Genomic DNA, 27,584 nt, shown 5'->3' with positions numbered 1-27,584 from the left:
CGAGAACTTTCCAGAGCTAGTGGGTAGAACCATCACTGTCGACGTGCCCACGTTTCTCTGTGATCCAGCAAAAAATGCACAACTCGCCAGACTCCTGAGAGCTATTGCATCACAGCTCAGAAGCAATCGTGGACATCCACTGCTGAGAAGAGCCTTAGAAAGGAGAAATCCAAGATAAAACCCTTTAGAAGCCCCAGCCGGGGGCAGAGCAAGGAAACAAAGACACAGTTCTTCATACTTCCAACGTAGAACGAATTGAAAGGGGATAACTACATCCTGAACTTCTTTTCCTATTTTTCTTATTTTTCTCTGTTTTTCATCATCATCCCGCAGTGGAGTAAATGGGGGGGGAGAGACTTTGCAGCAACTCGACCTCGAAGAACCAAGCGAAAGGAGCAGAGCAACGAACTTCACTGCCGTGTTTACTTTTTCAACCTTTTTCTTATTTTTTCCTACCTTCTCATATGTTCACTGTTATTTTTATTTTTGTTTTTATTTTTTCAATGGTTTATCTATGCATGATGTGCAGCGAAGCCATCCTTTTATGGTGTCACTGCGAACAAATTCCTGCATGTCCTCAGGGCCAAGACGAATTGGGACGGTGCCCAGGGAATGTGTTGTATACACAAATGCAGGAAGAATGTGATGTGCTAAGTACGGTGGTCTAACCTTTTTCCATAGTCTAGCAAAGGATCTGTCCTCCATAACTAGAGACTTCCGTCATCACTCGCAAGAGGGGGGACATTAAACTGCACCCGCCATTTTAGTGTTTGCTGAACTTTTAAGTAACGAAAATCAAGATAAGAAAATAAATAAACTATTGACTATGGACTTGTTCGAGATGGGGGCCCAAAACAGTAATTTAGTTGTGCCACCAGTGGAGGGGCGCCCCCGGTTTCCTGGAAGGAGATGCTGTAGGATGTCTTTCAAGGCCGTCATATGTATATGCATAGTGATTGTTGTAGTATTTTTGTCTCTGTCAGAACTGCCTTTCTTATTGGTGCTCGAAGCATCCCAATGTCTATGCTGCCACCAGGTAATGAATATCTGGGGCCCACAAAAGCACCCAGACCTTATATTGTCATCCCTGTTCCAAGAAAAACTGATGATGAAACAAACGATTTACAGTTGAATGTAATTAGCAGCAACACGTACACACTTGAAGTAATGAATGGTGAGAAAGGCTGGAGGGTCAGTACGGAATGAATGATGACATAACACTGTCCACGGCACGCACCCATACACTGAGTGCACACAAACAAGGGAAAGTGTCAATGGCTACAAAACCGCAGGCCAAACTAACTGAAAGGGAGAAATCCCTGGTGGAACAAGCAGCTCCAGAAAGTAGGGAGCAAAGTGAGAAACGGAACCGAAGTGAGATAGCACAATCACTCAATGAAATGGAGGAAGCAGCAAAATAAATCACTGAGAAAACGCATGCGGTAGTCAAGTATGTGTTCCCGCTCATAAGTAGAACAAAGAAACTACATGAGGAGTTGAGCAAGAAAACCACAGAACCTGTAATAACGAGCACGTCTGCTCCAACGCCAGAGATAAGCAACAGGCCTACAATGCCACCACGCGTTGGGAAGATAACGAGCCAATGGTGGTGGGAAGAGTTCTACAACAGAGTGTAGGAGGGAAAGAAAAGAAATGCAAGCCCTTCCTCTACTATGACAGTGCAGGAAGTGAGACCTGCCCCACCAAGGATAACGCCCGAGAAACTGCCTGAACGAAAGAGCAGTACAGACGCATTCAGAGACATAGTGTTGGCCAACTACAGAAAAACGTTAAGAATCAAGAGAAGCCCATATGAAACGGACACTGAAATAAACGACTACCTGGACAGCACAGCCCATCTTGGAAACAACATATGGTACCAGCACATGAAGTTGGACGAAGAAAACCAGAAGGAGAATGTTTTGTCTGTGCACTCCTGCCATATAGCATGGGCAAGTCCAAAATCTTTGTTGCAGTAGAAGTTGACGTCCCCACGGCACACTGCATGTCACACGTAGCAATGTGCAACACCAGAGGGAAGTTTATGGGAAGAGACGCCTCACTGATATGGGCCAACGAAAAAGACTTCCCAGATGAAGACGGTTTTGTCCAGGACATCAAAACAAGAAACAGGGCGCACACCAAGAATCACGTTATTAGATATGAAAACCCTGACGTCAAAGGATCAGGAATTAGATGGGAAATAAACCCAAGACTGAACGTCCAAGGAAAAACTGCAGAAGAGGCTCAAATCTGGAAGAACAGAGGCCAAATGCAAATCAGTGGTTTCCCCAGACGGATGGGAAGAAGGATTAGTAATCTGCCGAGCTTGGATGGTCCTTGGAGCCTGAAAGGAAGCAGTAGAAAACTCACAGAGATTATGTAAACCTCTATGGCCAAAATTGGCAAAGCTGTTAACATGGGTCGAAGACAGAGGAGAACCCCTGAAAATAGTACCGTTGGAGAACCCGAAACTGTGCTTCAGAAATAATAGTACAAGGAGAATGGGGGAAAATCAAAACTGTGGATGAATATATGAGGCACCAGGAATGGCACAAGGAACCGCAGTCCTGATGGACCGCTATTGGGCGTGTGGATCCAAAGCGTACATAAGATTGCCAAGAAATTGGGGGGGCATATGTACATTTGTCACTGTCCATGTCCCCGCACTGGTGATTCCAAAAAACGATCTGAATCTGGACAGCTTCCCGAAAGCAGATGCTCATCTGAGAAGGAGGAGATCCGAATGATATCCAGAATGAAGAGAGAAAACTACTTTTCTGCCAAATCAGAAGAAGCATTCTATGCAATTCCATACGAACACAGGCTGTTCAGCCTCACTTCAACAGTATTCACCACAATCCTCCTGCCACACATCCAAATTGGAGTGAATGCTAAAGGGTTGCAGATAACCAGATGGGAGTTACTGCAGACCATCAACACCACAAAAAAAGGATTCAATGCGATCAAAGAAGAGCTGAGAGTGGTACGACTGATGACCCTCCAGAACAGATATGTGCTTGACATAATCACAGCAATGGATGGAGGTTTTTGTGCAAAAATCAGAGAATCATATTGCACATTTATACCATCACACAACAAAGAAAATGGAACCCTCACAGAGGCTATAAGCATGTTAACGACCCTGAAAAACCAGATGACTGAGGAAACAGATGTGGTAGATGATGACAGCTGGTTTGGGAACCTATTCTCATGGGTCCCGCAATGGATGGCAGATATGTTCAAGTTCCTGGGACCTTTGCTAGCAATGGTGCTGCTAGGATTCTCTGTTATCAAGATAATCATCACACAGTGCCAGAAAACAGCAAAGAAGGCCATTGGGATGGTCGACGTCGAACCAGGCTGGAAGCCCAGAGACCTGACAGATGAGGAGATAAAGGACTTTGTGAAGGCCAGTGAATTTGCACCAGAGGGAACAAAATTCACTTATCCCAAGAAACGAAGAAGGTATGAAGGCAAATGGATTTACTGCAGACCAAATGGACAATGCCAGTTGATGAACTGGAACAAAGATGAGCATGTGAGAACAGCAGGAAGCTTGAAAGGGGTGATAAAGATATGGACACCAAAATTGCATACTTTCACGCCTTCTTGTGTAAACCCAGAAGACGATGAACAAGAAGCTGAGGAATCAAAGAACCTGAATATAAAGGAGAAAGCAGAAGTGGTCGATGAACCGACCAGAGGGGGGAGTGTGGAGGAGGTCCCAGATATGACCTGCACCCCTGACCCCCATTGCGAGTTACCAGTAAGGAACTCGCCGTGGTATGTGACGTACGAGGAACAGCTGAACCAACAAAGGGCGGCAATGGGCAGCTGCCCTGTGTACATTAGAAGATCAATACCTGTTGAAATGCCCATAACCAGGCAACCCTGGGCAGCACGGTACCCAATCAGACAACCGTACCTGCCATTGGTACGAAACGATGAGTATTTACAGACTGTCCATGAGGAGACCCTGAAGGCCTTAATGGAAGGCCAATGGAAATAGACTAAGGGCCTAGGCAGCCCCGAGAACAACCAGAAGTGTCTACCGAAAGCTATGCATGACAGTATCGACAATTGCGAGGAGAATTATAATGGTCGAAGGGGAGAGACACTGTGAAAACGTATGAGAATGGTGCCATGAGACAAGACGGAAGCAACCGCCTTATTGAACGTGTGTAAATAAGCTTGAAATGCAAGATGCTAAGTAATCGATACCGCCTGCAATGCTTAAGTAGAAGAATAGAGCGGCATGTTCCAACTATATATGTCTACCTCAATACAGCACAATGTACACGTGCGGCTCCATTTTGTTTGAGCAGAAGAAAGCCCAGGCGGCCCAGGCCCAACTGGCAGAGTTTCACATCTAGGTCCAAGCTGAGGAAAAGAGCGGGATCGAAACTTAACAAAGGATGGCTCATGCCGGGGAAATCGAGGTCAACCAGAGAAGGGGAGGTGAGCATGAGCTCACGAGGCTCCAACTACAGAGCACGCCAGCCTGCCCGTGAAGGTCAAGATAAGAGAGGCCCATGCAGGTGGCCAAGCGAACACAGAATCAAATGCACGAAAAGACTGAGAACTGAAGCAGATTCACAGTGTACCAACACGTGACCAGACAGGCGTGAAGATGTACCACCGCTTGATGTCATCCAGAACCCGAGGATGCCATAACTTTTCCTGATAAGAGACTACAGATCTGAGGCCATACCCAGCCAACTAATTGACACATAGCCCTAAACCACTGATTGATGGAAGGGAGGAAGGGTGAATCTTGGTACGCCAGGCACCAGGGTGTCTATTCTGCATGCTGCTAATTAAAGTGGAGATTTATGTTTAGGGGTGTAACTTGCCCAATCACAATGGACCGAGTTATCTGGAGTCCTATAGACATTGTAACCAATGAGACGTCGTACTTGTAGTGACGTCAATCACGTGTGATGTAAAGGGATGGGCGTAGACGCCCACCCGATAAGAGTTATCCAATCCGTATGCCTTATTTTCATATACAGATATAGCACCTATACTTAAGTTACCCTTCCCAACCAACTATATTGCATTGTGATTTTTTATAGAAGTGTACGTCATTGATGACAAAGTTTGCCCATAAAAGAGGCTGTTTTACTGAAGTTCGAGGAAGTCAGGCGAGACAGGTGTTCGCGATGCTGCTGATTACCATAAGCTGATGTATGTATCATTAAACCGACTTCCCTTTGCCAATTTATTGAGTCCTGATTATTGGATCTTGCCGGAGTATGTGAATCCTGCACTCTGTCCTCACACGATGCAGCTATCTTGTATTACAAGTTTTCGAGGGTGAGTGCTGACCAATGGGCCCGTCAGTAATTACCTCTCCTTGTCAACAGCCCTTACAACCAGTGGTGGAAATGGAAATAAATGTGGTGGGGGATCCCACAACACAAGGGCCGGGGTGTGGGGAGGAGTTTGGGGGGGCAGTGCCCGAGGGGGCGTGGTCTGGAATACGTAAAAGAAAATTGAAAAAAAACAAGACGCCCGCGACGGCAGCATTGCCTTTTAACACGGCTTTGGCACTGGTGTGCAATGCACAATGTTCGCAACATGTACAATCAGTTGCAGTTCATGGTCTTGGGCGGCTGACTCTGACCGGATCCTGAGATCCGGCTCCATATCTGGTGCCGGATCTCGGATCCGCCGAGAGCCAGCCCAATGACCAGCACTGCTTACAACAAAAGACCAAAGGACAGCCGACAACTGGACAGGTTGGGGCCACTGGTCATTCAGCATGCAAAAACGAGGTGTCCTTCTGCCCTCAGGCCATTCTAGGCCTATATCTGGAGAGGGCAAAGCCAGCATTCCACTTTGTTGCCTGTCAGCGCTGCTAAGCGCTGCACCAAGGCGAGCACACGAGGTGCTGAGGACAAACGCCTCCAAGGGGGCAGGCTGTTTATTTCCACCTTGTGGCTTGGGGGAATATCGGCGAGGCGTCCCATCTCTCCCTTGCTCCTTCCAGGCTTGGAGTCGTGCACCGGCAGCACAGAGGAGCGGGGGAGATGCCACAAACTCATGCGGAGAGCAGACTGCACAAAAAGCAGGTGGCGAGAAAGGAATAACGGGAGACCAACGGCGCAGCTGACTACAGGCATAGCGCCGAAAAGCGGTCAGTTGGCACCAGGTACTGGCAGCACCACATTTAAAAAAGGAAGCAACGAAACGCAGCAAGATGGCTGACATGCTGAGCCAAAAGGAGAAGCTACTCCTGGAATGGGCTAAGGAGGTAGAGGCGGCCAAGGCGTGGATGTGGTTAGGAAGAAGATGGCAGAGATCTCCGCGGGCAGCGGAATGGGCGAGGCAGACAACAGGGCAGAAGCGGAACACGAGGTCCAGGCGAGAAAGAAGAGGCGCCAGGACGTAAGCGGGATGTCGAGAACAACAGGGGACTGCACAGGAAAGAAAAGAAAGGAAAAAACAGCTACTGTGCAGCCGGATTTCGGGGCAATATTGGAACAATTGTTAAAATGGCATAAAGAAGGGGCCTCAAGGCCTGGGAAAAAGAAGAAGAGGAGCCGTGGGGGGGCGGGGGGGTGGCACGCAGTTCCAGTAGCGAAAGGGAAACTTCAGCCACAGAGTCAGAGACCGATGGCAAGGATGCCCAAGGCCATCTGGCGGCATGGGCGGGACCAAGCAGTAGTAACAAGAGACCAGCCTCCACAGCCACCAAATTTGGTAGGCGGACAGCAGGCAACATTTTAGCCAAAATGTTTTAAAAAAATGACAGCTGCTTGGAATATTTAACTAAAATAAAAAGATATGGAAAAAACAATTTATTGAAATATTCTCATTGCTGGAATACAAAGAAATGGGGTTTGATATGGTAAAGAAAGACAGAAAAGGGGAAGAGAAGGAGTGAACAAAGAGCCCTAGAGGAGAGAAGACATCACAAAATTGGGAAGTAGCCTTTCACATCCTGGACACAATAATTCTCAAAACATTACTGAGGAAGGCACTGCGCTTATCGCCTACCACCATAGGATCCTGCAAATATATAATAGATTTGGGGGGGGCGGCTGGGTAAATTATGACAGGGAATTTAGGAAAGAAATGCGGAAATTCCCATGTTTAGGGTCGGAAGAGGAGGATTCAAAGTTATGCTTGTTTCACGTGTTGAAAGAAAATTCCCTGCAAAGTCCACATAGCAACAAGCAGGGGAATGAGTTTCAGGGCCAGAAGGGAGGGGCCTCAAGATATCGCAATACCCAAAGAAACCAAAGAGTAACTTCACCTCCGAACCGGTCCAGACAGCCCTTTTGGAGATCTGCCCGAGGGGGGCGGAGATCTGGCCAATAGAACCATATTTATGGAGCATCTCATAACCCAGGCGTACCAAGAGGTAACACCACTGCTTACTATTGGAACCTTGAGAAAGGTTTCTGCAGTTGGGGCAAGGAGTCTAAATTCAAACACCACTGCAGCACATGTTGGGGAGAGCATGGTAGTGGGAAATTCACTAAGAACATGGGCCCCCGTTGAGGCCCCAAAAAGACAGAGGGAAAAAACACCCATGGAATTTCAACTAGGGGCTTCCACGGTAAAGCTGGTGTAGAGGAGCAGCTGAACGCCTCTGCAGGAAGTCCCGCCCCTATTCTGCCTATAGGTTGGGAACTGAAAATTGCGACATGCACAATGGCAGTAATGGTGCCGATTACACGAAAAGCCTTTGAGACAAGGTATCCACTGAGAAAACCCTATGTGATGTATCCCCAAAGAGACGATCGTCTCCCGAGGGAGCCCCCCAAAGAAGTGTGAAGATGAGAAAAGTAGAGGCATGTGACGTTACTAGAAATGAGAGTGACGCACTTAGAAGGATGACCGAAGAAAAGAATGCATAGACTGTAGAGAATCTGATGGCGAAGTAAAGAATCGATCGGCAAACGTTTTCGTGTACGGAATGAAGATTTCACGTGTGAGAAGCATTGCAAAACATGCAAGTCATTTTATAACTGTACAGATGCTGTAACGCAAGTAGACTAAGTAATCGTGAAGGCTGGCTATACGTAGTGAATAGACTGCAGGTGGTGCGGCCAATGTAGAATCTGGACATTTGATGTCACAATTTTAGTAAGCTCAACCCCTGGAGAAAGGAGGGGGGGTATGTGTGTGTGTGTGTGTGTGTGTGTGTGTCGCAGCAAAGAAATAAGCCGAGGCTCAAAGATGGACCAACGGACAACTGTTTGGCCGGGTGTTAAAGGCTAAGCCAGCCAAAACTGGTTATCAGTTCTTGAAGAACAGTGAATGTGAGACGCCGAGGCATCACTTGTTAAGTTGCAAAGAGAGAACACCATGAGTGCCAAGTTTCTTTATCTGAGACAATTAAATGCTATAAAATGGGCCCATTCACAGTCTCCTGTCACATGAGTCCAGCGTGGAAATAGAAGTGGGCATCAGACCTGAACATTTATAAGAACATGCTCACACTCCCTTATATTACCAGAGAAGAAAAGCAACTACAGGCCAAGTTCAAAGACAATCCGAATGGCAGAAAGCATGAGCGATGAGAGATGATGGGCTAATTGGGTGGGGAAGTATGGTTAAGTCCATCCACTAGCAGCTGGGGTATCAGCTTACGTGCTGCTGCTGCTAGAGAATCAATTGTTCCAGAATGGACCACGCATGCCAACCAATTGTAAAGGCTCATATAACGAAGGGCCTTATAGTTTGAGAGCCAATGATATGCTGTGTAATACCTGTTGAAGATGACTTGCACTAAGGGAGGATATGAGTTGCCCACCTGACTCTAGAGACCCAATCACAACCCAACCCCATATAGAAAGTATGCTCAGATACTCTCCTTAGTCCTATCACAATCCCGCGTAGGTTTTCTCAGCTTGCCACGTAATATGACGTCACGTATAACAGGTTTTTGCTATAAAAGTACTGTTTTTCATGAAATACTTTGAGACCATACTGTGCGACGTCCGTTGATGTCCGTCATAACTCCCTGTTTTAGTTAATTGAAAATAAAAAAATAAAACAGACAATTTGCCAACTTCTTTAGTTGGTCTTCTTATTGATGTAAGAGTTATTCTGCATCCTGTCCATCGTACGATGTGTTACCTTAATTAAAAGGACTATAAGGGTTCACTGGGTAAGTTGAAGTAATGGTTGCAACACTTCCCAGATGACGCAGCAATAGAATTCATAGAGAACGGTTTCAGGGAAGGCATTAAAATCCCATTTAAGGGCCATGGCTCACAACCTATACCCAGCAATCTGAAATCCGGCATGCCCCACCCGGAAATAATTAGAGACAAAAATAAAGAAAGAATGAGTACTAGGCAGGATCGATTGTCCATTTGGCAAACCTCCTTTCAGAGAATTCATATTCTCGTCATTAGGGCTGGTTCCCAAGAAAGAAGTAGGGGAACTCAGAATGATCCTCCACCTATCGTACCCCCCACCCCCACCGGGCAGTTCAGTGAATGATGGAATCTCAGACACAGAAGCAGCAGTCTCTTACAGATGCGTCCAGGATGTGATTGACATAGTAAGGTTAACGGGTAGGAATGCATGGATGGCCAAATCAGACATTCAGTCAGCTTTCAGGCTGCTGCCAGTGCATGAGAGCACCTTCCTGTGGCTCTGTTTCGAATTCGACCAAAAGTTTTATTTTGACAAATGCCCTCCTATGGGTTGCGCATATTTCATGTGCATATTTTGAACAAGTAAGTTCCTTCCTAAAATGGACCCTACAAAAGGCACTGCCAGCAATACTAGTCATACATTACCTAGAGAATTTCTTCTTCACAGGACCAGAAGGGTCCACGCTGTGCACCACAGCGCTCAATAAATTCCGGGAGATTATGGGAGGGTTAGGGATCCCATTGGCTAGCGAGAAAACAAGAAGGCCATACACAAGTGTTCTCCTTCCTAGGGATTGAAATTGATTCTCACAAAGGAGAATGTCGCATATCACAAGAAAAGGTGTCTGGCTTGCTGGAAACAATCAAAGAAATCTCAGGCAGAAACAAAGCGACACAAACAGAAATACAGTCGTTGGCAGGGAAACTAAATTTTACGACAAAGATGATGCCGCACGGGCGGGTCTTCCATATAACTTTAGAAATGAAAATGAGAGGGGCAACTAAGAAGCACCACCACATAAGGCTGGGTGGCACAATCCAGAAGGATTAAAAGTATTGGAGAACTTCCTTAAAAACTTTAATGGTAAAGTCATATGGGGCACACCAATGAACGACAGCAACAAAAGAGTACTGTTTACGGATGCTTCAGTGGTCAAGGGGTTTGGAATATGTTTTGGCGACAAATGGTGCTCGGGCCACTAGCCGACCTGTTGGCGAGAACGGGGTTGGACCAAAAATATCACTTTGATTGAATTATTCCCCATATGGATGGCGATTTAGACATGAGGTGACACCCTGAACAACACCGAGCTATTCACCTGATCCGACGACATGGCAGTGGTGCACGTCCTAAACAAAGGGTCCACATCCTGCAAGCCAGTTCTAAAGGTACTAAGGGAAATAACCCGGCTTACCCTGACATGCAACATTGTAATAAAAGCATGGCACATTGCCAACAAGGAGAAGAACACTGCTGATGCACTGTTTCATTTTCAGTTTCAAACTTTCAGAGCCTTAAACCCCCAGGAAGAGGCACTGAGGACAGCAGTACCAAGAGAAGTATGAGAAATCCTGGAAAAATTCAATTAACTGCACAGCCACCCAAAAGGAAAGGTGGATCAAGGCAAAATCTGAAACATGACCGCACCACCCAAGGTGCGGGTGCTGCAGACAGCAGATTACTTCATCAAAGAGCTACAGATGAGCCCATGGGCATTTTGGCAGAGCTAGAGAAAAATGCATTGACCCAGAAAACGGCCAAACTTTACTGCAACTGCCACAAACAATTTGGTGAAATAACTAATGTTAATAACATCAGAGAAATACGGGAAAAAACATGTGAATGATTTTATGGAATTGAACTGGGAGTCCCCAGCCCTTTAAGACGAGGTAGCAATACCCTTGAGATGGTTGGGGATGCAGAAGTTACTCAAACACCAATAATTGTAACGACTCAGGTAGCTGGCAAAAAGGTAACTGTTTTAATATCAATGATCTAAAACAGGGAGTACAATGGACATCAACAGACATCTCAGCTTAAGATCTCTCAATGCATCTTAAAAAAAAGCATTCTTTTATAACATTGATGACATCAACCTACGTATTTACTAGCGTCACCCTACGTGGCATACTACAAAATCCTAGTGGCTATTGTGATAGGTTCTAAGGGAACATCCAAGTATATGATCCATGCTAATCTAAAAGAGTGAAGAAAAGTGATAGGTCTCTTAACATCAGGTGGGGCAACTAAGTCCTCCCCTTAAACAGGCCACTATGAACGTCACTAAATAAACGACGTCCCATTGGCTGCACAAACTATAGAACCCTTAATCATGCAGCCCCATACAATTGGTTGGCACTCTAACCTCCGTCAGTACTTTTCCACCTACGTTAGCAGCACGCAGGCTGGTCTTCCAGGTGCTGGTGAGCTAGTCAAAACCGTAGCTTCCCACCAATTAGCATATTCACCTATCATCACCTCAGTGGTCTGCTATCAATTAAGGCTTGGAACTTGTCCTTGGGAGTGTTATTTTGCTCTGGAGAATTCAGGGAAGTGAAGGCACACACTGCCCTCATGCGTAGGTGTGGTCATCATCTTCATCCAACTTCATCCTTCCACATGACTGAGGACCACAAAATCGAGCTCTAGTGCATTAAAAATAGTATTTTCTAAAATACCTCTGACGTCTTCCTTGTTTTTGTCCATGCCTCCTGAACAGGAGCTTCGTTCTTTCACACGATTTGTATCGAATGTCTGCTCACCCCAGCCTGATAAGACCTTGGCTTCTTGGAGCTTGTCCAACCTCGCCTTTCTGAGTTTCACTCGGTTAATTCGTTCACTTGTTTTAAACTGCGACGCACTGGAAAAGAGGCCTTCTTTCTCTGGTCCAGCTCTGCTATAATACGTAGTGGAAACATCCATTCATTACTTACTTCAATATATGTTTATATGTTGACTCATGCCGCAATCTGTTCACTATAGAGCTAGCCTCAAGAATACTTCGTCTGCTTGCTTTTCTATCGCATCTGTACGTGTGTAAAATAACTCGACATCTTCATCGTTTCTGCAGCATAAGCTTCTTCATCTTGATCCCAAGATGTCACTTGTCTTTGTTACTTTCTTGATGCCTTATAGAATATCTTCATTCTCTTGTCTCTGCATCTCTTTTATGTACGTCAGTCTGACTTCATGTGACGGTGGTCACGTCACCATTCTTCTCTACAAATCATTTGCTCTGCTTATTCTGGGATTTCATTCAAATGGCCATAATACTGTCTCATATGCAGGTATGGCTTTCTCAATCAGAACCTTGCCTCCAGGACTCTCCTCGGTATTGGTATTTTCACTGGTATCACACGTGTCTCATTCTCTGTTCCAAACATATAGGCAATATGGGATAAGTGGTTGAGGGGTACTTACGTCTTCTCTACAGAATGGGCCTCCAGGCAGAACAAGAAAAAGCCATGGGCATCTTCCCATTTGGCTGCTGTAGCTTACTATAGCAAGCTGGCAGGGGGAGTGGACCCTACTCACAGTGCACTGACACGGTATGCATTAAAAGGGTGGGAAAAATTGGAGGGGTGAAGAAGGACACTAGGCGCCCTTTACACTTTGGCAAGCTCAAAAACGGCATAGATATCCTGCACAAGGTATGCAACGATGCATACGAAAGAACACTAGGGCTGCCTTCACCTTAAACTACTTCGGGGCATTCGGAATTAGTGAAATAGCAGCAAAAAATACACTATCAGATGAAAGACTAGCGCTGTCTGATATCAACCTGGGTGAATAATGTATGGTCATTAAATTAAGTAAATACAAAACAGACCAGATGGGGAAAGGGAGAATTATTAATCTATATTGCATTGACGACAAGAGATATTGTCCAATTTGTACCACGTGAGCATTCCTTGGCATACGGAAAGCGTCGGGCGGGCAATTCTTCAGGCATAGAAATGGCACAGCCCTCCGCAGGTGCCAACTGCGGACGGTACTTAAGAAAGCAATAAGGGCAGTAGGATGGCATCCATCAGAGTTTGGGTCACATTCATTCCGGATCGGGGCAGCAACCTCAGCCTGGATGGGAGGGATGGAGGAGAAAGCAATCAAGGGAATTGGGCAGTGGTGTAACTGGTCGTCACTGAGGGGGGGCCACACGGCCGCTCCCAGCAACATCACTGTTCTCAGACAGTCAGAGCCGCCCTCACTGAGACACCGTAATAACCCAGGCGGAGGAGAGAGTCGGCTGGGTCATTACGGTGCCGTCGGGGTGCTGCCATTGTCTGCCTTGAGCACTCTCCCGTCTGTGTCTGCAGTGCACAGCAGTGGGCCCGCTATGGCTGGCTGGGCCGGTCACCACCAGTCACCGTCAGGCAGGCACACACGGCTTGCCTTGCACATTCCCGAGCTGCGCGTGCGCTGCATGCTGCATGACGCACGTGCAGCTTTGGCAAGCCCTGCCCTCCTGCCTCAGCCGCACAAGCTCCTAGAGAGCCGCACCCTGACACCACGCTGACCGGACACCGTGTGAGTGTGACGGTCTGTTATAGAGTGAGACAGAGGGTGTGCCGCAGCCGCTGTGTGTCGGACATTCGTCGGGACAGGCGAGAATCTGAGGCTTCAGTTCGGGAGTCAGACTACACTGTGACTAAATGTCAAGGTAAGTAAGTTATTTTTAACTACTCTGTCTGCAGCCTTGTACTTAGTACTATGTTGCGTGCGTCGTCCGCGCAATGCACATACTTTACTTTTATTTCTGTGAGGCATATGCTTGTACGTCACACTTTGCAGCACACTTCACGAATGCGAAGCATGCATCACTTCTACTGGTGCATGTGTTGCGTGCTATGCTATGCTTTGCTTCGGGGGAAATGAAGCATGCATTTCGCTTTCCCAAACATCTGCCTGACATTGTGCTTCACCATTGAAAAAGCCAAGCGGGTTTGGCTTGAATGTGCCTCACACTGCGCTTCAGCAAAAGCAAACAGGTGTCCCTACTACTTAGGCATGCACTTTCATACACTTTAGGAAAGGAAGTGCATTTCTCTTGCTCGCCTCGCACGTGCGCTTCACTATGCTCAGTCGCTTCTGGTAAAGCGAAGCGTAAAATGAAGTCAAGTGATTGGCTGGCTTGTGTGGCCTTTGCTATGTAAGTGAGCCATACCTCTCACTCCCCAGTATCCCTGCTCCACTTGGGGACAGGAGCCAGGACAGGAGTACCAGCAGCCAGGGGAGCCGACTTATGAATTTCCCGGGGTGGCCCAAATACAGGAAGTGACATCACTGGCAGTTATATGACCGCAAATTTGCATGTAGTCGCCAACTTGGTGCAACGGCGCGCGGGGGGGGGGCGGGTGTTGGCGCGCGCAGCGCAGAACAGTGGTAACATTGGCTAGCATGCACTGCATATACTAAAGTCAAGAAAGAAGGAGATTTAAGCCTTCGAGTTGCATTCTAGGAAGACATCACTGCCCCTACTCCACCGCTCTATAATCGTCCAGCAACACAACTAGGATGGGAGAATGAAATGCTTGCTAAACAGAAGGTATAGCTGCAAGGTGGAGTACCACCACCACCACCACCAAAAATAAAGTTCCCAATTCAAGGGAAACGAGAAGTAAAGACGTTTCTCGATTAAAAACTACCAAGCAAGACGTGTGTGGTGCCGTAGTTCAGTAAAACATCCGCAATTCAAACTTACAATAGTGCTGCTGTGGATTGGCCAGCCACAAGTGACATTTGCTAAGATGTTACCTCTGGGTAACCCAATAGAGTTAGGGATGTAGCTTAATCTTAAACCTTTCAGTGGACACATCAGATGTGCTGCTGAAGTATAATGCAATCCTGGCTGAAGTATATTCCAATCCTGGCTGAAGTATAATGCAATCAAGTGTGGTTTCAGACTTGGGGGGGAAGAGGGTTAACTGCTTTTAACATTGTAGTTTACCAGAAATTCTGGTAAAGTAGTGTACAATGTTAAAAAGCAGTTACCCAGGCTCACCATGCACCCAGGTGATGTTTGGGACTGATGGAAGCACTCATGTCTAAATGTTGTAGCCATGGTTGTCTCCATGTTTTAAAAACTCCCACTTTCCGGGTTTTCAACATTCATTTGAAACACCCCTTATTCAAAAAATGAAGGAGTCAGTAAAAAAGCCAATGCTGAAAAGCCTATTTCGCACAAGTAGTAAGACCCAAAGGGTAAGAACGACTGTATAGCAGACCATCCCAAAGTAGGATACTCCAGGATTACCTTCAGTCAAAATTCACCCACTGCAATGTTCCTAAATTCAGATGGCAGAGTAGTGTCTGACTGAACCTCAATCAGCTCTTCCTGGGCATCAAATGGATGATGCACCACCTCCTCTGCCAGAAAAGTCTGCATCACCCAGTCATTAATGCCAGCATTTACTTCAGGGAAGTATTCATCAAAGCTGGACCTTAATGTTGCTAGGTGGCTTGCCCAGGTCCAACTGTTCTTTTGCAAAAGTCTAGCTTCCTCTTGAAGGCAAATACGTTGTTATTCATTCTTTCCTCTGTGTTCCCATGTCCACAGGAATGCCCCCAAAGGTGGGATTGGGAGTTTCTGCGGTAGTGAGTTCTAGTGGTCTTAGTTTCCTTTATAAAATACACAAATCACATAGTATGTCAACCAGACAATGTATCATTGTGCATAGCTTAAAGGGGGCCACCTGACCCAAAGCAGCACACTAGGAGATGTATTTTGGAACAATCAACATTGTAAACACACCTCTAGTTTAGATTGTAAAGAGTGCTTGTGCTGCAATTACAAGCACCCAGTTAATAAAGTCCAGACTTAAAACACTTGATCAGCATTCAGTGAGTAAAATAACCTTATAAAAATAAAATGCAGCTTTGCATAAAATTACAGAGACTTTTGGGATTATCAGGCACTGGCAAGCAGGCTCTGCTGTTGCTATGGGAGAAGTGAGACTTGCAATGGCGACAAATTTAAGGTTAATAGCTGCCGTTTATCACAAGCTGGCAGGGCAGCATAGATCTTTACCACTGAATGCCCACTGAACAGCTGTAACCCCTTCTATGTCAGCAAGAGGCTTATGTAGAGGAACCAGTGATAGAAAGCAATGAGGTAATTATACTGTACCATATCCCGTGGGAGGTGACGCCCCCCCAAGACTCAGTGAAGGCCCCTCGTTGAAAAGTCCTGCCGCCTCAGTGCCCACAGTCCTAACTTCTCCCCCGCTTAGAGTGGAAGCAGTCTGCGGCACACAGCTTGTAATGCAAATCACACATTTTAAGCGTCAGGACAAAAAACTGAACACATTGCTGAGGTAAATGAGTTCTGACTGGCAACACTGGTAATACTGTATAGAGCCACATTATCGCACCGCCCAACTATGAGTTTGAGGGCAAAGGTGGAGGAAAATCCTCCAGCAAGAAGCTGGAGGTATTTCCTCCACCATACCGCCTAAAATAGAACAATTTGGGATATTACCACCAGCAAAATTACTACCAGCAGTAATACCGCTGAAATCCACCATGGTGTCCTATGGACTCCAATTAATGGGGACCAACACTGCCTACCACCACTTGTAATCCGGCAGTAATACCGCCAGACCAAGTGGCAGTAATGATAGTACAGTTTGGTGGTATCTCGGCAGATTTACAGGCCACACAGAGACATCACCTCTCTCCATGTTGTCTTTTATTGTAAAGTGGATTACCAGGTTTCAGACCTGTAAAATACCCCTGTCTCCTCAGGTGACTCAGACCCCCACCATTCCATCATACATAAACTTGATGCCCCCAGGCTGTTCTTCTGGTCTACTTTTATTCTACCCATATAGATCCAGGAACGTCATACTCCTGTTACTTTCATGGATTATTTTACTTCCTATTCCTTAAAGCCAGGGGTCTTAAACATGTAGCTCTCCAGATGTTTTGGACTACGACTCCTATGATCCATCACCATTGACTATGCTGGCTGGGGCTGATGAGCATTGTAGTCCAACACATCTGCAGAGCTAAACGTTGCAGCCCAGCGTCCAAGAAGAGGCCTGGAACTCCATACTGCCACAAGCACCTTATCATTTGACTCTGGCTCTGAAATAGAGACTTTATGCTGGCCCTTTACCCACAAACACTGGTTATTAATATTATACCTTAGAGCTGCACGCGTTAATATCACTAGTGCAAGAGACAGACGTTCAGGGCGGGCGGTAAAAGACTTACTGTGGGTCTTATGCGGCCTATGAGTTCACAGGGTTTGGTTGACCAGGGAATAGCACACGAGGCATGGAGTTGGGACAGGATAGCAGGTTAGCTGCTGGCAACCTTTCAGGTGGCTACCGTAAACCCATGAAGAGGGAGCGGAGATGTGCAGTGCTTCTTTGCCCCCCTGATTCTCTGATTTGTCAGAGCTACATTTTCAAAGCCTCTCTCTGAATGGAGCATGAGTGCATTCATCTCTCAGGTGACTCACACAGTTGTTGTTCTGTCTGCGTCTTTCATTTGTTATAAAACAGCACCCAAGGTTGGTGGCTCTCAGGGGGTAGGGAGCCTGGGATGCTCCAAGGACAATGAACTGGCAGCCAGGGGGTTTTAGCAATGCGCTACTTTTGTAAACAAAACGAACCCCCAAAAAATCTTTTTTTTGTGACTGCACCAGTAAATCATCAAGAATCGATGACTGGGAGAGAGGCTGCAGGAGAGCGATTCCCCCTAATTTGTATGGTACAGTAGCACAAATAGGAGAAAGAGGTTGGTTGGCTCTCGACTTACATCTACCTGTTCAGTAGCACACATGGGAGTGGGTAGTTGAACTGGCTTTGGGGTCCCATTTCTCTTTAATAGCATACTCTTGAGGGCATACGTTTTTAATGAACATTTAATTGCAACTGCATGTGTATACCAAGTGCTTAATTTGTAAAACAGTAGGTGCCTGTGCCCAAATATGTTCTAGCACTTCTGTGACACTTGGGCAGTTCCACACCACTGCTCCCACCCAGGGTCGGACTGGGACAAGTAATAGGCCCGGTCACCCAAAAAAAGTGGCCCACCCCTCGCCTCAAAAAAGTGGCCCACCCCTCGCCTCACGACACTTGACCTCTGATGATATCACCGGAAGTGATGTAATTTGACCCCACACAAAAGTGACATCCCGGGAAGCGATGAAACACAACCTTTCACCCCTTGACAAAATGGGAAGTGGTATCAAATAGCCATGTTCCTAAGTAAACTACACTACGAAAAATATGGTTATGATTTCATACAAGAATGGATCACCATACGTATCATTAATATCTGTGTGTATAGATCCATATTGCCAAAATACTGTGACTTCAAGCAGACGTCCAAGGCCACATGATAATATGGTATTATATAGCACTTACCCTTAAGCTCTTTTTATAGAACAAATATGCATACAATATCGCCCAACCTGTGTTGGTACTTATATCGACCCAACAAGGATGAAAGGTTTTTGAAGAATAAAAAATGAAAAAATAAATTTGGAAAAAATGAATTTTTCCGAATTTCTTTTTTCAAATCTGCCCAAGCATGGCCTGAATCCAGCCCGTACTCCCGAGGGACGATTTCGGCCCAGCCAGGGGCCAATCCGACCCTGCTGCCACCACCCATAGTGCGACAGAGGCCGGGCCTTTGTGGGGCCTCAGGCTCCATTAGGAGCCTATTCATGAAAACAAAAAAAAGCACACACCTTCTTTTGCCACGATGACCATCATCAAGGCAAAAGAAGGGGGGCGCTTTTTCTTTTGTCTTCATTAATAGGCTCCTAATGGAGCCTGTGACCTCACAAAGGCCCGGCCCCTGTCGCACTAAGCATGTGTGGCAGGGGCCGTGGATCGGGCGGCTGCTTGTTAATGAAGCAACAGCCCGATCCTTTGGTCATTTATCCTCTTTTTTCTTTTCAAACTGTGGATGCGCGCCCCCCCGCTGGTCATGAGGCTGTGGCCCACCAGAGGGCCGCGCCCCACAGTTTGAATACCGCTGCGCCTAAGCCCTCTCCTCCAGGACCATACACCAATGAGTCCTAGAGGAGAGGCTTAATCGCACATTTTCGCGATTATACCCGGCCGGAGAGAAGTGATGCAGTATTAATGGAAAGGGCCATCGATGCTGCATCACTTCTCTCTCTCTCTCTCTCTCTCCAACACACACCGAGACTAACATAGTAGAGTTAATGTTTTGGTTTGTGCATTTTTTATTCAAAATCACACAAGTTCATTCAAACTTTGGCAAGCAATGCATAAGAATGTTCAATCATTCTTCACAACAAGACCTATTACCATGGCAACCCGTCATCACCTGCGCGGCTTAGAGTTTAGTCTTGAAAGGGGCTTAGTCACCGTTAGTGATTTTAATAAGTCAGTCTCTGTGCACTTACTGTCAAAATCCACATCCTTTTTTTTGTCACAATCCCGCACGGCACAGAAAACATGCTCTGATTTGAGAAATGCTGGGGGGTGCTAAGAGTTTCATCAGCAACTTGTGCCAGCCAAGGGCACACAGCTTTAGTTTCTCGCCAGTATGAAGAGCCCCACCTTGTACACGCATACAGCATCTTTCCTGCACAGATGTGGCTACAGATGCGGCTACAGTCACTCGGAGGACCATTCTCGTCTTCATGATGTGCCGCACTGTTAGGGAGAATTCTCTGTTTAGGCTGAATTTCCTAACCTAGTGAGTCCCCCAGCAGCTTTGCTGGATTTCTGGAGTTTGTTTTTTTCCATCCTGCCAAGAGTGAGACTCTTTTTCCCCCACTCTTGGACATGAATGTGTGTAATTCCTTTGAATGTCAATGTGTTCTATGGGCTATGGGGTCTTTTACTCCATAGGGTCTCATATGTATTGCTATGTGTGTTACACCGCACCCTCTGTGCCGTAACACTGGGGTGTCCTAGCGGACCTCCACCATAGACTCCATACCCTGGGACTGACTACTGTCTCCCCGGGCATGTAACGTCACCGTTGGCTTTACTAGACCTAAATTTACTGGTAGGGTAATTCGATTACCCCTGGGTCTGTTGTTCGAGGGGGCACTCTCCCGTCCCCCCTCGTCGAGTTTTGGCTGGTGGCAGTGGAAACTACTTGTTAGATTCGACCCCGAATATAATTCTATGGGATTCTTCCCATTGTTGGAGGCTAATACTTTTTCCCGTTGGTCTCTAACATACCGCCGGTTTATTTGTCTTAAATAAATCTACCGGTTGGTATTTTCTGCCAGAACTCGGTTTTTAAAATGGCGTCTGTGTTCGCCTCTGTAACTCCGAACCAAAGGTTGAGCCCTTTGTTCCACTTTTGGCGGGCTTCAGCACAGAAGCCCTCCAAAGTGGTGCCATTCTGTCTGGGTACCACAGGGGGTGTGGGAGGGGATTTAGGCACCCTGGACTGAGTTGCCTTGCCAACTCAAGTCGCACTCTGGTGTGATTGGCCCAAGTGGTGAGCCACCCCGCCCACCACTTAGCGTGTTTTGATTGACAGCTAGGCTGAATGAATGGGGGTTTTCTGCATAAAAGCAGAGATTTTGGAACTGGATCTTCAGAAGTCGCCACAGGACCTAAGAATCCGACGAGGGTAAAGCTGAGCCGACCTGCAACGACGACACCTCCGGTGGAGCCCTGCTGAACCGACTCACCACTTCCCAACTACAGAGGAGATCTCCCGGCTGGAGAGTCTTCTTCCCCTGACTGGTGGGAACAACCAGTCCCTTTGCTTTTTCTTCGCTTCCAGGACGTAGTGGTCGAATTGCCCGTGCTGAGCACCCCGGCAACCGGATAGCCACTAACCACTGTACTGCAACCAAAAGGTGGTGCTTGTGACGGAGCACTCCGCGGCTGGTCTCTTCCCTGGTGGTGCAACGATCTTCAACTTTTCTTCGACGACGAGAACATCTCATCTCTTGGCAAAGCCCCGACTTGCATCCACCACCAGGAACAACTGCCCCCGCCGGAGCTGTCTCTCCACATACAAGGTATTGTGTCTGCCTGGCTTCCCTTGTGACGGTTAGCGTGAGGTGTCTTAATCCTCGCCTCTCCATTGGGCCGCCTCCAAGCCTTCTTAACTTTCTGTTCTGAACTGGTCCAATCTTTCTGTGACAATTTGCGACAAAGACTCAAAGTGCATTTCCACTGTGATACTTTTTGGGACATACCGCCTTGCCTCTCTCCGAGTGGGCATGGCGTCTGAACTTTGTGATCTACAGTAGACCCTGCCTTACTTTAAGTGTTGGTACCGAGTTGGTTTCATACCCTGCCTTTTCTCTCCCGTTCTAACGAATATTAGAGTGCCATCTAGGTTAAAGCATTCACCTCTGTCTGCAAATAAGTGGTGCCGTTGAACCTAGACTTGTCGAACTATTGTTAGGGGGATTGATATACTTATAGTAATTGTAATTGAAGTTGTTTGCCGTATTAGTGCCAGTGTGTTTTTCATAGATGTGTTTTTATAAATAAATAACTATATATCTTTACACCGAAGCTGTGTTCCAGGTCTGCTTGTTCTACTGTGTAAATTGCCCTATTTTGTATACTCCACATACTGCCTAACTCTTCTTGAGGGAAGTCTGACTGCTCAGCCACAGCTACCAAGAGAATCTGTGTGGTACGGACTGCTACCAAGTGGGTTTACTGCCAAACACCTGTAGTCCTAAATCTTTTGCAGTGGTCCCAGAGGGAACTGCACAGGTTTCCGCTTAACACGCACCAGCAAGGAGTTCAACATTTGAAAGGTGGCAATCACACCAGAGGATGATGCAACGCCCCCACAAACGGGGTCGACCTGTGGCATAAAATGTACTCGGGCACCAATGAAAAGGTGTCCCACAGTTGCAAATGTCTATGCATTCCTTTTGTGACACTGTTTGAATAGTAACCAAGGGTGAGTTTTTTGATTAAGTGTGATGCAAACTGTGCATTTTAAAGAATATTCATTCAGCAACACTGGTCAAAAATACAAGCCACAGAGTGAATTAACTCATTAGACTTGGCCAAATTGGCCAAAAAAGTGGCCCACTGTGACCAAAAAAACTGCCCCACACCAGCATTTTGTGTTTTTGGTTTATCCATGGGCCTAATGCCCTATGGGCCAGTCCGAGGCTGGCCAGAAAGGGAGAACTGGTCCTCTCCACTGTTAAAGTGGGAGGAGTCCGACTGTCTGTGTCATTCAAAGTTTCCTGGAATATGGATGCTAATTTTGTTTGCACTTGACAAGTATTGGAGCAGGCTGCTGATCAAGGGAGAGCAGATACACAGCCCCGGAAACGTTGGCCAAAATGTTACGAGAAGGTACACGCCACAGTTTGTAATTACACAGATCCGTGAGTCAGCCCAAAAGCAGATCAGCCATTGATAACACAGGGTCCCCAGTTGCTCACCCTCTGCATCCTCCTGTACTGTGCTCCAATGCCCCATGTTGTACACATGACCGGCAGGAATGCTTTCGCATGACTCAGCCTCACATGTATCTCCCTGATTGTCCAAGTATCTGGCAGACAAGGAGACTGACGTGCCAGCGGCTTGCCAAGAGAGCAGCATTACCTAATTCCTTGACTTTCCCGAGTGCCACGCGGTAGTCAATTATGGCAAGGCGTTGCCCAAGGAGGCCCTCAAACATATAGAGAGAGGGTGGTGTTCCAGTGAGTAACTACCTCCAGCTTAATTTGGTGGTGTGACTGACAGTGTGTGTCCTGTGCGTGGGGCAGTGCATTGCACGCAGTGTAGCAGCCGCTAAAGACTTGATTCGTGATAATGACTATATTGTGTTACTGACAAGCAGAAGCATATATTTTATAATATTTGACTTGGATCACTATACTCTGATCTGGGGCTTCTTATCTTTGTCACTACTTTATGTATATTTCCTTAGTTTGTATGTGTCGTAGGATAACACACAAGTATTGCATTATATTCTGACTGTGGTATGTATTAGATACAATACATTGTACATTAATTGGTAGCAATGTTTTTGATTGATTGATTGATATTTTATTTCTATCGCGCTCGTACACAAGTGTTTCAGAGCACGACCTGGCAAGGGAGGGGAACAGGGGAGAACAAAACAGCGATCTTACTAGGCTCAGTGACATTGAGAACGCGCAAGTGCATGGGAGAGGGGGGAGGGGAAAAGTGCATAGAAGGGGGAGAGGTGGAAAGTGCGAAGCAGAGGAGAAACAGATAAATAACAATAAATAAATAATAAACACAACAAACAGTGGTAGTGCAGCCAGCAATTTGCAAGTGCTAGGTTTAAGGCAGCAGACAGGGTAGGTCTGATAAGTGCAGGAAGAAAAAGGGGGGGCTGTATGGGTACAGATACAGACCCCAGTGCAAGGGGTGGCCCCGAGGCAGTGCGCAAGGGTGACAGGATGAGCAGGTATCTGGGCCCAAAAGACAGAGGGTGGCCAGGTGCACGGTGCCAAGAGAGAACAGATCAGCAGGGGAGAGGGGGAGCGAAGGCAGAAGAAAAGAGGAAGGTCTTGAGGTGCTTCCGGAACCTGAGATGGTTCTCCTCAAGTTTTAGAGTGGCAGGGAGGCTGTTCCAGAGGGAGGCCCCAGCCGAAGACAGAGATCTACCCCCAGCTCGTTTCTTAGAAAAACGACTGACCCTGAGGGAGTTAGAGGTAGAGGAGCGAAGAGCTCGAGAGGAGAGGTATTTGCAGAGGGATAGCTGAAGGTATTTTGGAACCAGGCCCCAGAAAGCCTTGTGGACAATGCATGAATTTAATTCTTGCATCCACTGGGAGCCAGTGAAGAGATTTCAGAGCTGGAAAGATACGATCCCAGGGCTTTAGGCCAAGGACAAGTCTCGCAATCCTGTTCTGGATTAGTTGCAGAGGGCGGAGAGTAGAGGCAGGTAGATTTAGGAAGAGGCTGTTATAATAGTCCAAGCTAGTGAGAACCAGAGCTTGGGGGGAAGGAGAGGAAAGGCAGAGTACCTCTGAGGAGGTGCAGTCGGAAATTTGACTTTTTAGAGACCTCAGAGATGTGGGCGGAGAAGGAAAGTGTGGAGTCAAAGATGACCCCGATGTTCTTAGCCTTGCAGGTGGGGGTAGGAGGAGGGCCAAGGGAGGCCGGCCAGAGAGTGAGAGGAAAGGATGGTGAAGGTGTGCCGATGAGGAGGATCTCCGTCTTGCTGGTATTCAGACAAAGGTCATTGGCGGCACACCAATCTTGAATGGCAGTTAGGCAATCAGAGATGAGAGAGGGAGAGGAGGTGGCAGAGGGCAGCCTGAAAATGAGTTGAGTGTCGTCAGCATAGCACTGGAAATTTGAGCAGAAAATGGCAATGCAGTGGGCAAGAGTTGCCAGGTATTGGTTGAAAAGCCAGGGCGAGAGGTTAGACCCTTGGGGAACACCACAGGTCGAGAGGAAGATAGATGAAAGGAAGGACCCAAGTTGGACCTGGGAGGGTCGATCTGAGAGGAAAGATCAGTGATACCCAAGTTTTCACGGTGACGTTTGAGCAGGATGGTATGGTTGACCGTGTCGAAGGCAGAAGAGAGATCGAGGAGGATGAGGACGGAGGGAATGTTGGAGTCAAGGTTGGTGAGCAGATCTTCACAGATATTTAGGAGAGCAGTTTCCGTGCTTCTGGCAGCTCTGAAGCCAGAATGGTGGTCATGGAGACAGCCAACAGAATTGGAATGAAGGTTAAGCTGAGAGATGGCCAACTTTTCCAGGAGTTTGCCAAGAAAGGGAGTAATGGAAATTGGGCGATAGTTAGCTGGACAAGAAGGATCAGCTGTGGGTTTCTTGAGAAGAGGATGCAAAAAGGAGTGCTTCAGAGGGGAGGGGAAGGATCCAGAGGCAAAGGAGTGGTTGCAAAAATCAGCAAGGGCCGGAGCGAGGGTGTCAATGTGGTCCTTGATGGTTTTAGAGGAACAGGGATGAACCTGTTTTGAAGAGGCTTTCATAGATCGGACTTGTCTAGCAACCTCGTCAGGGGTGAAAAGAGGAAAGGACGAGAAGGATGGTGGGAGGGTGGCTAAAGGAGGGTCAGCAAGCACAGATGGAGAGGGAAGAGGATTGTGGGTAAAGAGAGTGGACAGGATGTCCTGGGTTTTTGAAATGGAGAGGCAAGGGCATTGCAAAGAGCCTGGGAGGCAACAGGAGGGGTAGAGACTGCAGCAATGTTTACAAAATAAAAGTGAGAGAGTTGTACTTGAGTGCAGATGCTCGTCAAGGTATGAGTGGGACGAATGGCCATGAGTGGAGCATAAATACACGAGTGGAGCCAATTTGTATGGGCGGGGCATATGGTGATGGGCGTGGTCTAAATTGATGGGTGGGGCACACCTATTTTGGGGCAGAGCATAGGGGGGCCCCATTGGGAGGTCTTGCAGCGGGGGTCCCCCCATTTTGTGTTACGTCACTGTAATTGGGGGCTGGAAATCCGGGGTCTATAAAAATAGTACCCTTCCTCCCCCCATTTTTCCCCCCTACAGGGAGACCCCCACTTAGATCAGCTTGGATTGTGGGCCACTCTTTCATGGCAAGAGCAAGCAGATGGCTGGAGGACACACAAGAGGGGATACATTTTCAGAGAACCATTACTTCCTGGTGGGGCAAGCCTGGCATGAGCTGGGGGGACTTGCACAACAAATTAGCCGATCTCTGAGGGGTCAGTGCCCCTCCCCCAATTTCCTAATAACACACTTGGGGGTCAACGATTTGACACAATAGGTTAGAAAGGCACTGTTGGCGGAACTGTGTGCCCCGCTCAGGAGGATTTCGGTATGTTGGTAACAGGCAGAATTGGCAGGGGGCAGAATCTAAAAAAGCAATTGCACTTTCCAGAAGGAAATTAAACAAAGCATCAGGCAATTTCGGCACAGACACAGGCCTCAAGTTTATCAAGCATGGGGCCATTGTTTTGAATAAAAGTGATTTATTTCACCAGGACGGGGTTCATTTGTCAATATCAGGAATGGAGATTTTCACAAGAAACAATTTTTGGACTTTGGCGGAAAGAGGTTGTACATAGAGGAGATTTTGGGGGGGACCTGAGTGGTCGTATACCCCCTCAGGGTGGCGGCAGGGATCAGCCTTGAGTTGGCTCTGTGATAGAGCAGGGTCCCCGCTCACCTGATTCCATGTTCCCCAAAATGCTTTTACCATTTGCTGCTTTTTATCTTGTTGTTTTTACAGGTATTTTATTGTGTAATAAAGCTTACGTCCTAACTTTTCCACCTTACCTGGTTACGGGTTCCTCATTTTTTCGTGCATGCAATATGTATATGTGGAGGGGGCAGTGGGGGCGGTAGATGTTGGTATTTATTACTCCTGCATGCGTGCAGCACTTCCCCGCACTTTGACACTTACAGGCTTATTCGGAATATACTTTAAAATGTACAGACACTCCCCTTTACCTCCCTGCTTTGCACAATTACACACAGGCGAGGGGTGCATTAGGTTTAGTGGGGAAAGCCTGTTCAGGCGGTATAAAAAAAGAGTTTTTTCTAGAGCGCTTCACTGCCACGTGCAAGGTCTCCAGGCACTCTGCTGGATCTAGGGAGAGGTGTTGAGAGGAAATGCAGGATAGCTGTGCTGTTGTGTAGTTGCGGCACAGCGGTAATCGCCTGAGCTGTGCACGTGGGTCTGTTTCTAGGAGCTCTGTGTCAAGCGTATAGAGGCGTTTGTTTCCGTGCGCCCTTGGATGCATTGGCCAGGGCTGTGTCGTGTTAAGTCGACTGTGGAGAATGACAAGGATCCACCAGCGTGTGTGTGTGTGTGTGTGAGTGTGCGTCAGTCACGTGAGGCCACGGGTGGAATTATTAACATGTTTAGATGTGTGTGTGAGAGAACTCTGCCCCAGCCCTACTGGCCTCTGCTGGGATCTCGATGGATGCACGATGGGGGAGCTCTGCCAGGGGCCTGTGCTGGCTCTGTCTACATTAGAATACACCGTTTTCTGCAGCTATATCTAGAAACTGGCCCACTCTTCCATTGACTATAAAGACTTGTCAGTGAGAGTAACTGAGGCAGAAAGTTCACATGGGCAGCACAAAATAAACAGTGTCCTTTTGCCCACTGGGCATTGGGCTCAGGTGACCTCTCATCGACATAAAGGAAGGACTTCTGGACTTACCCTGAGCCCCTCCAGCCTGTTTCGAAGCTCCTCACACTCAGTCTGTAGCTCCTTGATTTCCATGTCTTTGCCACTAGGGGGCTCCTTGCAGCCGCCTTGGAGCTGGGGGGCTTCACCATTGACCGGGTGCATTTTTGGCCTGGCTGAAGTCTTCTTGGATGTCGTTGATGACGTTGGGTCCTGCTGGTAGTAAATGACAGAATCAGCGCTGACAGGGCCTTGGTGCACGGTAAGTGGACAGAGACGAGGGTGGTTCATCACCATTGCGAAAATGACACATACACCACCGCCACCACAGACACACCACGACAAGTAACCAGATGTGCATCCAGTGTGAAGCCGGGCTGAATGCAATGCAGCAGGCATCAGTGTGT

General features: G+C 47.2%; 1 protein-coding gene across 18 annotated transcripts in view; it reads right to left on the bottom strand.

Annotated features, from left to right (window-relative positions):
* RIMBP2 (RIMS binding protein 2) overlaps positions 1-27,584 on the bottom strand; it is a 2,252,680-nt gene that overhangs the window by 1,871,306 nt on the left and 353,790 nt on the right. For 17 of the 18 annotated variants that reach the window (XM_069620091.1, XM_069620095.1, XM_069620096.1 and 14 more), the window contains one exon: positions 27,211-27,390. In XM_069620091.1, coding sequence (XP_069476192.1) covers positions 27,211-27,390 — 180 coding nt within the window. Of the gene's footprint in view, positions 1-27,210; positions 27,394-27,584 lie in introns of all 18 variants that reach the window. The other variant, XM_069620092.1, reaches the window with a different exon arrangement.

Source organism: Ambystoma mexicanum, chromosome 10, assembly GCF_040938575.1.
Source record: "Ambystoma mexicanum isolate Mex_15411 chromosome 10, UKY_AmexF1_1, whole genome shotgun sequence".
NCBI lineage: Eukaryota > Metazoa > Chordata > Amphibia > Caudata > Ambystomatidae > Ambystoma > Ambystoma mexicanum.
This window is presented reverse-complemented; position numbering and strand designations above follow the sequence as displayed.